Here is a 14,060-nt window from a genome sequence, read left to right as displayed (position 1 = left end):
CACTTAACATAAATTATTCAGTCCTTAACTATCAATTTGCATCAATTATTTAATCCCCATCTCTCTCATTTCATATGGATTTTAATCCTTAAACTGATAATTTATATAAATACGTCTATCTAAACAATAAATATAATTTAATAGAATCTAGGAAATAGTCCTAATAGCGGACAGGATTGGATCGAAAAATACATCGCATTTAACACTACCGAGGTCGGCAGCTCACTTCATGGCTCACAACTGGCTCATCAACCCTTTCACCCCACTAGACATAAAAAAGACTCTATTAATTTTCTAATACAATCATTAGGTTTGGTGCGCTCAAGACTTCAATTAGATTGGTAAAGGAAATGAACCAGCTACAGTCCATTATCCCTTTGGTAGCTTAAGTTTAAATAATAGTTTGATGAGGTTCAGTCTAGTCGCTAGATATGAAAACTGAGCTAAGTAATGGTTAAAATCTTTATTTTAAAATAACGTTCGTAATATTAAAGATTTGACACTTTACCCAGCAGGCTGGTTGGCTCATTCTTAAAATTGTGTAACTAGAAATGTGTCTATGTGAGCTAGAAGAAGCCTAACACAACACTACAGGAAAGGCATAAAAACATTGAATATTGTAAATAAATACTAATCGACACATGTTCTGTTTTAAATCTTTTGATAAAAATCCAATTCATCATAGGACTTGATTGCAACTTTGCTTGAGTCACTTTTCAGTATTTTCTTGGGTGAATTCAAGCATGAAATCACAGTTGAGATTGAAACAGATCTATTCCTAGATATCCTTGTTTCATCCTCCGGGGGCAAAGAGCTTCCAGAAATTGAGGCAAATCTGAGTCGCTTAACTCCAATACGTGAGGTGTCGGTTTCATTAGATTCTTTGCTACACATTCCTTCTGTATCAGGTTCTACAGTTGTATTTGAATGTGTTTCAGGAAGCTCATTTCCAAAGACATCAGACAATACAGAAGGATATTTAAACCGTTTGAACCGAGGATCTAGCTCAGTAGTTTCTTTGCTAATCATATCATCGCCTTGATAAAACGTACTTGATGATCCTAAGCCCGATAAATCACTGCGTTTCAGCTCATTGATAGATCCTATGCTAGCAAAATCCCCTCGTTGCAGCTTTTTAATGGATCCTACGCTAGCGCCATCACCACTAATCAACTCATTTAATGAGTCTATGCTAGCTATATCCCGGCCTTTTAACTCATTAATGGATCCTTTGCGAGCCACAGCATCTCGTTTTAGCTCATTAATTGAGCCTATTCTGACCTTATCACCACGAATCAGCTCATTTAATGATCCTGTGCTATCCACATCACCGCCTCTTAACTCATTGATTGATCCTATGCTGATCTTTTCACGACGAATCAGCTTATTTAATGATCCTGTGTTAGCCTTATCACTGCTTCTTAGCTCATTAGTTGATCCTATGTTAGTCTTATCACCGCATTTCAGCTCGTTTAATGATCCTATGCTAGCTGTATCCCCAGATGTAATCTCATTTATTGATCCATCATCATGTTTAGTCGTCAATGACTCCAGGTGTCCTTTCCAAGCAGAAGACCTATTACTTAATGACTGCTGGATTACGGTTGCAGGATGAGGCATCTTCAAAAGGGCCTGTCTTCTTAGGGATTCAGAGGCTGAAATTTTCTTCTTGTTGGACGTTGAGGTTTCATCCTCAATATGAGAAAGAGAGAACCTCCGGAGGGAACGGTGAGCCATGCGGGGAGATATTTCTGAAGCTGAGCAGTTCCTGGTTAATCTTGGGATTTCTGTGTCAACAAAGCTCGGATTGTCACAACCATGAGCATCTTTCTTACAGGATTCTCTTTTATCACAGCTAGTTTTTTTGTGCTTTTTGGAGCAAACCTGTTTAGGAGTGTAAAGAGTTTTTTTCAAGGACTTGTCACAGGTTTCAGTAGTTGGATGTTTAACTTTAACTCCAGTGCATTCAACAGCTCCTCCAATAGGATTATCTGGTCTAACCTTTATCGGAGTCAATAGGGAAGAAAAAGGTAGATTTTTCCTTGACTCAAACATGTCATTGTCGAGATCTTCCCTCGGTTGGTTTATAGGGGTTAAATTCATTAAAATATCACTTTTTGTGCTAGTGCTAGCATTTGTACTTTGTGTACTGTTTGAACCCGGGGAACCGTTTGCACGCATAGTGGAAGTGGATTGAAGCCTCTGCTTCGACATCTCAGCAATGGCATCCTTATCCCAAGGAGTACCAAAATCCACTTCAAATGAGGTTCTAGGATAGGCTCCCAGCAAAACTAAACATACATGTCTATTATAAAGTAGTAATCTTTTGTACAGACTTTCATTAATATGTACACATGTATAAAATATATTTGGACAAATGCAGATAATAAATTCAAAATTCTCAATTTCAAATCTTTAGGGTTCCCAAAACATGGCAATCAATCAAGTGAAATAGTTAATTTTATTAGTTTTCTATAGTTACTTTAGAACCTTTTTGTTAAACCTAGACCATAAAGATATCCATGTGTGGGCCACGTCTCATATTTTAGACACGGCTCAAATTCTTAAATTCGGCTTCTGGTTTGTTTTAAATCTTAAAAATATCCAATCATGCTTACCTAGAACTTGAGGAATAGTCTGTAAGAATGCGGATACCATCACAAAATAGATTGATCTGCCCAGAGTGACCTCCACTTTTCGCCCTGAAAAATATAAATATGAAAAAAAACCATGACAATGCTGTGAGAAATGATTATTTAATCCTATTTTTAGCCAATCAAGCATTTTAATTGTTGCAAATTAAAAGTTGGAACAGCGCTAATATACACAGCATTAACCTTAATATCCACTATGGTAACTTTAATTTGAGTTTGAGAAGTAAGTGTTTTAATCCTGAAGTTTTGTGATATTTATATAAGAATTAATCTAGTCCTGAGAAAGTAACATGACGAACCTTCTATTCTTATCTTTATAATAAAACAAGACCTTCGTATATATGTTCCCCATGGCCGGCCAAACGGCTGGATCGAATGGGCTGAAGTATTTTTGTGGACATCATGGGTAGCCTGGTAGTGATAGGCTGATAAAATAAGAATTTTTTTCTTCAAAAATTTATTTTTGTTTAAAATTTTTTTCTTTTTCGGGGGCAACTTTTTAGTAAACATTTTCCATTCAACCTGTTAACAACTACCGTCTTCTTTGCTTCTGAACCCCTGAAGGACAGGGGGGGGGGTCGGTAAAGTTAAGATACCCCCCCTCCACGCAGGCATAGGGTTAACCATGAAAAATTACCTTCAACATGAATACAAAAGGTTGTAGATTCCAGTAGGAAAGCATAGAAGAAGACAGTTAAAGCAATAACAATTGCATTAATGAAGGAAACTTTAGCAGATAGTTCTGGAACCATCAGGAAAACTATCTAAGAACAATTTTTATAATTTTGTTTGTCAGTTAATGAATATATGGAATATGGAAAGAAATCTGCAAACACTTATCAAGAAAAAGAAGTTTGATCATCAAATACAATTCAAGCTGTCGAGCAGTGTTAAAACTCGAAAAAAAAAGTTTAAGTAAATAAAATGAAAAATTAATCTGTTATTAACTATTAAAAATAATTATATGAATGCTTATTTTAGATCAAATGATATTTTTGAATGAAATAAAAACAGGCAAAGAAACCAAAAAACTAGTAAATTTAGAAAATAAGACAAAAATGTTCTAAATAATTATAGAGACACTGTAAAGTTAAATTTCAAAAATTATTTTTGATGATCTGGAGAAAAAAAGAAAAATTTTATATCAAAGAGCAAGTTTTTTAATCCTTTTACATACAGAACATATGGGGATTTTCAAGGAGAGGGGGGGGGATTAACAAGTAATGACTTGACAAAAAAAAATTAGCAAAATATATTTTCCCTGATTGATAAACCAGACCACTAGGGCAGCATGCAGGAAATAGGAACTGTAATAACCAACCTAAACGAATAATTAAAAAAAGTTATTGTTCGATCATGTTTAAAAGAGTACACACTTTAAATGTTGAAGAAAAAATCGCTAAATTTTGCAGAACAAATCTCTATTTTTTTGCTGAAAAAAATCGCTAACTTTTGCAAAAAAAAATGTTGTTGAATATATGCAATTTTTTTCTTTTGAAATTTAGAGTTCACATGATTTACACTTTTGAACCTCGATGTAAAAAAACCTTCAATGAAAAAAATGAGCCCACAAAAAAAAACTCAGCTCATCTCTAAATAAGGTAATAGCCAGGCATTTTTAACATTTGATATCTATTTTCACTCTTTTTATAAATAATGATGAACTTTTATCAACTTGTTTTCAGTCTTACTCTGTCCTGCTTCACTTTGAATAAAAATAAAATAAAAAATGATCATTTCGTAATGAGAAACTGAGTCTTCAAGTTGCGACTTTTCGAATACAGTATCCATGAACGTTTCCAAAATTTGGAGTTTTACAGAATGTTGATATAAGAGAATAGGACAAGTTGAAAATTGGTCGACCCGACTTTTGAAATTCCTAAACACAGTGCCATCAATACCTCCTCCAGTGTTCGACTGCTTTTATTCTCCAGAAAGAATTCCATTAGAGACAAGATAGGGTTTGGGAGACCACGTCCTAAAGCCTAAAATCCAACCTAATTCTTCATAGAACAAAAAATTATTTTAAATTTTAAATTTGCAATTTTGGCCTTTGATTCAGGTGAAATGCTATATTGAGTCGGGTTGTTTATCTTTTACTTTTATGTAATATCAAGATTTACTCAAGTGTGATTATTGTAAAAAGTAAGAATTTTACAAATAAAAATCCAAAACCTTGCAACAACAATAAATTAAAATAAACCTAGAAACGGAGGTAACTTTAATTGCGTTGATTCTCAATTTTATTTAAAAATCCTTTATTGGATATCGAGATCAAACTTTCACAAAATTTCTGGCTTCAGCAGTTAAGGGGCCAATAGGAACATTGGGTGACAAATTGTAAAACCTATTTATTTCACTTGTCAGACCAGCCGGAAGCCGAAATTAAAGAATTCGAGCCTCGGCTTAAATTTAAGCCAAGGCTTTTTCAAGGATTTAAGCTGGTGCTCAATTGAACCCGGTTTTGGAGGAATTTGAGACTCGGCTTAAATTCATTAAATTCGGACACGGGAAAATATAATTGGTTTTGAAAACTGTTAACGGAATAAGTCAAAAATGAGAGGATAAGTAACGGAAATAATTTAACCATGGATATAAAAGAATTAAGTTTATAATCCTGCCTCTAACAGCTGACTTTTTTCTTGAACTAGTTTAGGAACTAGAACTATGATCTCATTATAGCTAAACTCCATTCCTAAAATAAATATCTAACAATCATTGTCATGGTCATTTTTTTTGGAGGGTTTCCAATTAGAATTTCGTCCCGCGAAATTGCGTGGGTATCCCAGAATTGCTTAAAATTACTTGGAATTGCGTGGAATCAAATGGCTCGCACTTGAGTTGGAAATCTTACTTTTTAGTAAATCCACATCATTCCATTATTTTCTCGAAACTAAGCCCAACTTACTACTAAAATTGAAACTGGGATCCCTTGATTTGATTTGCTACTTTTTTCCAATATTTTGTCCAGTATTCCATGTTATTACATTTTTTCAAAGACGTTTCATATAAATAAAGTTAACCATGTACAGGCTGACGGAAGAGGGGGGGTCCCTGAGAACCCCCCCCCCTCACCTCTAAGACTAATTCCTTATTGTGATAAAAATGTATATCACTTAATACATTTTTGGAAAGCCTTTGGACGAGGAAGGGGTGGCTACTCTCAGGGTTATGGAATTGGAGTTTTGGAGTGCTCCCAGGATTTTGGAGTTGCTCCCAGGGTTTGGGAGTAAAATGTGAAAATTTATCTGACCTTTTATAAAAAATCCTTTAAAAAGGGTACTTGAAAACCGAAAATTAAAAAAGGTATGCTACCTTTTTTTACCTCCTTTGGCTCTACTTTGATGATCTGCAAAATTTGTTTTAAAATTTGCAAAATTTCAAACATTTATTGCAATTTTAAGTTTTGAAGCAAAAAGTGCGCGAAATATGATACATTTTTGAAAAGCCCTTATCACAGCATATTCAAAATAATATGCAAAATCTTCAAAAGCGATTTTTAATCTAGGAAAATTGAAAATATTTTTTATCAAAAAATCCCATTCCGAAGCAAAGTAAAAGAAGAAAAGAATATTATTTCTTAGAATTACTACCTATTGTAGAAAAAGACGACTTTACCAACCTTCTCCTCTGGACTGCAGGGTTATGTTAATCTGACGGAGGCCAATATGAACAGTTAGATCGGTGGATACAAGCATATCTAGTTACATATATTTACTGCAAGCATATCAATAGATAGAAATATTCATCATACAAGCATATCTAGGTAAATATATTTACTGCAAGCATATCTATAGATACAAATATTCACTATACAAACATATCTAAGCACATATATTTACTGCACGCATATCTATAGATACAAATATTCACTATACAAGCATATCTAGGCACATATATTTACTGCAAGCATATCTTTAGATACAAATATTTATCATACAAGCATATCTAGACACATATATTTACTGCAACATATCTATAGATACAAATATTCATCATACAAGCATATCTAGGTACATATATTTACTGCAAGCATATCTTTAGATACAAATATTCACTATACCAGCACATCTAGGTACATATATTTACTGCAAGCATATCTAAAGATACAAATATTTACCATACAAGCATATCTAGGTACATATATTTACTGCAAGCATATATATAGATACAAATATTCACCATACAAGCATATCTAAAGTACAATTACTTATTTAAACGGCCTGAAGACGTAATTTGCTGTAACCCTATAATTACAGAATAACGTGATGGATTCACAACAGTTTTCTTTAAATATTTGTCTGAGTAAAATGGGCATGGATTTATCCCTATTTTTCTGTCATAAAGTCGACTTTTTTCTATTGCAGTTCTCTAAACCGAGATGGAATTTAGAGAATTTGAGCCGCGGTTTAAATTCGACAAAATCCGCCAAAACCCGGTTTAAATTTAGCGCCGGCTTAAATCTTGAAACATTTGATATGGAACCAACCATAATTAAGCCGCGGCTTAAATTTAAACCGCCGCTCAAATTCTTTAAATTCGGCCACAGTTGTTGTAAGAATTAAACAATTTTCACTCAAGAAAAAGTGAAGATTTTTTTGTAATTTTAAAAAAGGTTAGCGTTGTGAATTTTTGTTGTTAGATCTACAGTCACCATTAATTTGTTAAATATTAAGACAAAGACTAAAGCAAAAGGAAAACTAAAACTAACAAAAGCTTGACAACAATTTGCAAAAAGAACACAGGACATTGCTAAAAGACTGGAATTGGCATTAAACAATTTATAATTTTACGTCTTTATGCAAAAATGATGTAAAGCAAAAGGCAAATTGTCAACAAAATTGACAACAAATTTAAAAATATCTTCATGCTCGTGAATTAGTCTTGTCCATAAATATAGAACAAAGGAAATCATACAAAGACAATGACTGATGACACTGACAAAAGACAAACATGACGGTTAAAAAGTTTAAAAATATACCTTCATGCTCGTGAATTAGTCTTGTCCATAAGTATAGAATAAAGGACATCATACAAAGACAATGACTGATGACACTGACAAAAGACAAACATGACGGGTAAAACGTTTAGAAATATACCTTCATGTCCGTGAATAAGTTTGGTCCACCTTGAATAGCTCCCTAGAAGGTTTCCATATCCGGTCATCCAATTTATATCCGCTATACCTGGAAATAATACAGGGTGTCCCATATCATATTGGATCGTTCATGGTTCCAATTTGCGATTTTCGGGAGATATTGGAACTAATCAGAAAGTTTAAGAAGATACGAATCATTTAAAAACAACTGTACAGGGGCAACGTAAAGTTTGCTTACTAGGTTTTTAGAGTATTATATGAGTATTTTGGCGTTAAAGCTTGGAGATAATCCAATAGGATATGGGACTCTCGGTGCGAAAAGATGAGAAAATTGAACAAGGTTTTCGATCATCATGTAGTCAAAGGAACTGAGTTCTCACCACAAACTCAGATTTTCTAATCTTTTTTTTGCAACCGAATGTCGTAACTCGTGGACCTTTGATAACTCAAACTATGTTTTTTTAGATCCGTTTCTGCTCGAGTTTAAAATCTCAAAGGTTTAAACTATCAGGTTGCAAATATATGTAATTTGTCCATTAATTGTTTATCTTGTATATAAATCTATTTTCGTAATACGTTATCCGTATCCTAACAATGTTAGTTAATTCTTAGAAAACCTTTCGGTCCATAAACTATAAAATACCCATCATTACTTTATAAATAGTTGAACAAGATCCTTTGTCTCATGTTAGAGAACAGAGTGTCAGCTCGAATTGTACCTTGAAAGTATAGATACAGATTATTCAGGAACCTTTGTAGTAAATGCCCTACTCCATAAGGTAGTATCAAACCTGTATCTATCCAGGTACAACTCAATTTCAATTTACTGAAAATGTCGAAACCGGACACGATCTCGTAAACTATCAATTCCAAACCAATGTACAACGTAATTTATCTAGATTACTATGGGGCCTCTGTACTATTACACATTGAGAGAACTTGATGGAGTAAGGTATTTTCAACTTTATATATATAACACAGCTTCTTTAAGAAATATTTTTGTAAAGAATAATATATAAATATATTAATAACCAGTCCCCCTCTATTAAATACAGTACCCTTAAACTTTTTTTCTGAGTAATAATGAATAGTATTTAAAAGTGGTTTTATACATATCAATTCCAGTTTTTCTTACTTACATGGATCATGGATGTAATAAATTTGATCCAGGTTTGCAAGTTTTTTTATCGCAGATTTTTCTGGATTGACAAAAACATGAATGTTGGCCTTTTTTCAACTTCGACCTGGGTCCATGTGAATGTCACTTGCCACCAACATTTTGGATCTGCTCGGTTCAGCCGTTTTACGTTTATTAAATACAAACACACAGAAAAGCGAAGCAAAGTAAAAATATAGAACATTTCATAGAAAAAAAACATGTCACTTAATTGCTTAAAGTAAGCTACAGATACATTTTAAGTAAGCTTTACGTGTAAATTATAATTTACGCGTAAAGTTTACAGTTTTCAATTGCAGAATTTCAATTGAGTGTTTTTTAGATAAGTGACATCACGCTGTAATAACAAGACAGGACATCAACAATATAGGAGGAGAACATATCCTCCTTTTTGTTATCTCATTTGAAGGTTCGGAATGATACCGTTGTAAATTTGACATGATGACTCTAAAATGTTAGGTCCCTTAAAATTATGCCTACAGTCCCTTTAACTAAATAATATTTACCTATTGATAATAAAGCTCCTGAGAACAGAGTTAGGTTTCCCAACCAAAAAGTTTGCTTCTTTTTCCTCCTGTCATCAATTCAAGAATAAAATACCAAACTATTTTTAAATCTCGATTATTATCTAAATAAAGTTTCCACAGAATCAATATGATACAGTGAATCCCAGATATATGAATACATAGACCGTCATAAGTTTTTTGATATTCTAAAGAAACTTCCTTTTTTATTTTAATTCCAGGTAAATTAATAGCCCTGAAATATGAACGCAATTCATATATTAATATTAAACTCATTTTTCCGAGGCATTTGATCTTAAATATGTAATATGACATTACAAAAAAATCTTTTTATGTATTCATATATCTGGAATTCACTGTAACAAATTTGAATTACAAGAAATATCTATGAAACAATTTATACTTCGTGAGGTTTAAGTTATGTAAAAAATGTTATGATATAAGTGAATGTTTATGGGGTTTCTTAGAATTCCTTGATGTTAAGATGAACCACAAGAAGACGATATATACGAGCAGCCAACTAGAAATAAAATAAAAAAATTAAAACAAATCACTAAAGGACTGTAGGCATTATTTTAACTGACGCTCTACAGCACCATGCAAAGAAAGCAATACCTGATTCACAACGATACCTTTGTAACATTAATCGAATAAAAAATTGGGAAAATAACGTTGTTTATCTGACTATTTCTGTAAATTTATTCATTGTTTCTTACAATGTTTGTTTACCCCTATAATCATATTTATAGCCCCCCCCCTTAAAATATTTCTAAGGGGGGCAAGAAAAATGTGTATTATACTTAACCCTATTCCTGCTGGGGGGTCCCCAGCATATCCTGGTTTTCAAGTACCCCAGCAGAGATAGGGTTAACCTGAAAATTCAATTTTTGTGGGGCAATTTTATTTTTCAGCTAGGGGAAATCATCAATCTTTGTTTTCGGGACAAATTTTGATGAAGGGGGCTTTTTTCATTTTGACAAATTTGTGTATCTTAAATATTTATTTGAGGTAAAATTTTATTATCTAAGGGCATTTTCAAAGTATATAAAGTTATTTTTTTAATCAAAGGTTTATTTTTTTGTTTGGCGTAAAAATTCTTTATTTTGGAGTAATTACCTTAAAGTTGGGTGTATTTATAAAACTTTTAGGGATAAAAATAAATTAAATTTAGATGCAAATTATAAATATTTGGTGGCATTCTAAAACAGGGGGCAAATTTATGTCTGGTGGGGCATTTTGAATAAGAATGTGTGAGTATAATTTAAAAATCCAATCTAGGGGCATTTTTTAAGAAAGGGGCAAAATAAAAAAAATCTCGAGCTTATATTGAAAATGAAATCGAACTTCTTGCCCTCCCTAAAGAGGAGGGAAAGCTTTCTTTGGGGGGAAGCCCCCCCCTTAATCAGGCTAAGGGGGGGGGGCTGCCCCCAACCTAATTGCGCGCCTGTGCGTGGGCAATCCCTTTCTGAATTTAAAACAAGGTTTTAAATTTACGTTATCATTTAATTAACTTAATAATTGTAGATAATGATGATTGACCATTTTATGTTTATCGACAAGGGTGGGGAATTTTTGCACTAATGACCCTACATTAAACCCCCCCCCCGCACTAAAAACAATCTCTAATACCTTCACCAATTTTGACCGCCGTTTTTTGGATTATAGTTTTACAACCCGGTTTCATTTCATGTTAGAAAATAAACTCCTGTAATGATAGGTCTGCTATCAGGGGCGTAAACAAAATTGTTCAGGGGGGAGGTCAGCGCCCGTTGGCAGCTAAATCCCACCTGGAAATCATATTTTTTTTAATGAAAGGTATAACCCCCCCCCTGTATATGCCCCAGTTAGCTATAATAAATATGTAGGCTCTAGTCACAGCTAGAAACCATCATCGATCTTTATTGTTGAAAATAGACGGTTAGGGTAATATGGGGGGGGGGGGTGGAGACACTTGGGAGAGATGGGGGGTGGATATCAATCTGTCTTGGTTATTTAAACCCCAAGGGATACCTTGACAGGTATTTATATAAAGAATGTTTATGAAGAGGTAGGAGAGGGTTTCTATAAATATTCAAACACCTGGATTAAAAGATATCCCCCGGGAAATGCCCGGGAATCAATAAGCGGCCGGCTATAGGTCAAGTTTAATAGGCTATTTCCGAACATTCTAATCTACCCGGCCATGTTCCAAAAAATCAACAAAAGTTCTGGTTTATTTGATACTTTTGGAAATGAGAAGTAATTTCTAGAAACTTCATTTAGAATATTTGCAACGGTACCCTTTAAACCCTTTAAACATTCAAACCCATTGGAACTTTTTTATTTTTTATTATTGTAATTGTGGTTTTTGTGGTTTCTCGATAACAGTGGCTTGCGGATTTAAGAAGCATACATTTCAGAATAAGGTCAAAATTTAACATTAATTCCAGAATCAGGCCCTTTTATATTACTGCTTAAATAAAGACTAAGGAGTACCGTTGTGAATGAGACAAATCTATACAAATGAAGGCTAACTTAAAACCTATACAATTTCAATTAAAAATCCGGATGGTTTCCTAGAGAACGATTTTTGGACCCTCCCCCCCCCTATCAATTTTGTCTGTCCTAGCCGCGGCGCTCGGCCCCCGAGTCTGTCCTAGACGCAGCGCTCAGCCCCCTAGACTGTTCTAGCCGCAGCGCTCAGCCTAGAAATATGTCTTGACCTAACCTAACAATGAAATAATAGAAAAATAAATAAAAATAATTTTGCTGAAAAATAAGTGGTCATGTACAAAATTGATAAAGGGACGTGGGGGGGGGGGGTCCAAAAATCGTTCTCTAGGACAGGCCCAAAATCCGTTTTAAATAATCTAGAATTAGAAATAAATTTAAAATATAGTTACCAGGCTACAATCCAGACCAGCTGAATATCAACAGTTGCACAAGTAGTATTATGATATCCAAACCACTGCATGGTAAATTAAATACTTTTACTCACTTTTAAACTTATATTTCACGTAGATTATTCACTGATATTTTGTATCACTTGTTGTTCAGCACAAAGTACACATATAATGGCAGTACGATTGTACACAGTACATATTAAGTAGAACTGTACAGTGTACACAAGAACAGGCGTTTACAGAAAAATGTATTCACTAATATTACAATGTTTTCATTGCACTGTCCAAGATGAGAATGAGATCATCCCCCCCTCTACCACCACCGACTCAAGAGCCCCTTTCTTTGCAAATACGTATTTATACATTTAAAAGTGTAAATATTGCATTGAATCAAAGACACTTAAATTATCCTTTGGCATTTTAGAAGAAATGAAACATTACAAACACGTGTACAAAACTTTTCTAAAACTATATATTTATATTTTCCGTTTCTTTAAATGTTTACAATTGTATTACATAATCAATATTAAATATATATAACATTAGATGGGTTACAGAAATAGGTTTTAAATATTTTTTAAAAAGAATTAATTATTGTTAAATTGGAGTAGAAAATAATAAACAGTTCATCAGTGAATATAACATGTTACAGTTGGATCAGGGTGACATGTATCGAAAATGCTTATAAAAAACATTCCGAGAATTCTCTAAATTATATTTAGGACATTTTTAAGAATAGTAAAATAAGTCGCATATGTTATAGACACATCTTTAGAGAGACATGATAATTTGTAATATGAGGAAGAATATCGCATGTAAATATTTTTGAAAGACGCTAATATTTTTCCTTCAGGAAGAATATCAAAAATGTTTTAAAAAATCATTTCGAAAATGCTATACTTTATATTTAGGACGACATTTTTGAAGAATACCATGAGATTAAGATTATCGCATGTAACAGAACCACATTTTAAGCGAAAATTCCGTAAAAAATATGGCCGGAGCTAAAATACTTCCACTTTTGATCGTCTCATCGATCTCCATGGATAGGGGAGGATGGCAATCGATCGGTATTCTAATAGTCGTTATCGCCGATCATTAGAGAAAAGAAACTTTATCAAAAGTTTCTCAAATAAAACTCATGTACAAAACTCCTGCAATCTGTTTTCTTACATTTTTGCATTTGTAGACCTGTCAGTTGTTAGTTCTTAATAATTACTGATTTTACCAACTTCAGATTTTGGTCTTCATTTAAGTCTCATCCTTTGTGGGTATCCTGTACTAGTTGGCAATGCCGATTTACAAAGGTACTCTTGAAACCTAAATCTGATCAAAAATCTGAAAGATACCGTCAATGATCTGACTCAACAGTGTTCATTTCTGTGAATTTCTCCTTTGCTTCATATTAACAAGAAATACAAAATTCTCATTCGTAGAGAAACCGCAAATGAAAACAAACAGTTTAAAGAAAAAAAATGTTGATGTCTAATTCATTCTTTATTAGCAGAAAAAGCTTCAAGGGTACCGTTGTAAATCGGGCATTGCAATCTTAGCATGGAGGGTTGATGAAGGGCTACATGAAATTACACTTACAGTTCCTTTAATATGCAATATATAGAGCTAGAAATAGAGTTTACATTTTAAGAAAAATAGATGATTTAGTAAAAAACTCAATCTGAGAATTCTCACTCGATCAGCGTGATGAATAACTTAGTAAATTTCGGA

General features: G+C 33.4%; 1 protein-coding gene across 2 annotated transcripts; it reads right to left on the bottom strand.

Annotated features, from left to right (window-relative positions):
- Positions 1-444: 444 nt before the first annotated feature.
- Positions 445-12,631, bottom strand: LOC111701460 (uncharacterized). 2 transcript variants are annotated; one of them, XM_023472750.1, is made up of 11 exons: positions 12,336-12,631; positions 9,926-9,973; positions 9,436-9,503; positions 7,754-7,840; positions 6,277-6,354; positions 5,276-5,349; positions 4,556-4,639; positions 3,916-3,975; positions 3,292-3,418; positions 2,619-2,702; positions 445-2,291 (listed from the first exon to the last, which is right to left on the bottom strand). In XM_023472750.1, the coding sequence occupies exons 1-11, from the start codon at positions 12,404-12,406 to the stop codon at positions 652-654; spliced, it is 2,421 nt and encodes an 806-aa protein (XP_023328518.1). In that variant the 5' UTR covers positions 12,407-12,631; the 3' UTR covers positions 445-651. The 2 variants fall into 2 exon arrangements, with proteins under 2 accessions (XP_023328518.1, XP_023328519.1); XM_023472751.1 differs by lacking the exons at positions 7,754-7,840; positions 9,436-9,503; positions 9,926-9,973; positions 12,336-12,631 and having other exon boundaries at positions 6,248-6,335.
- Between the last annotated feature and the right edge of the window lie 1,429 nt (positions 12,632-14,060).

Source organism: Eurytemora carolleeae, unplaced genomic scaffold (assembly GCF_000591075.1).
Source record: "Eurytemora carolleeae unplaced genomic scaffold, Eaff_2.0 scaffold410, whole genome shotgun sequence".
NCBI lineage: Eukaryota > Metazoa > Arthropoda > Copepoda > Calanoida > Temoridae > Eurytemora > Eurytemora carolleeae.
This window is presented reverse-complemented; position numbering and strand designations above follow the sequence as displayed.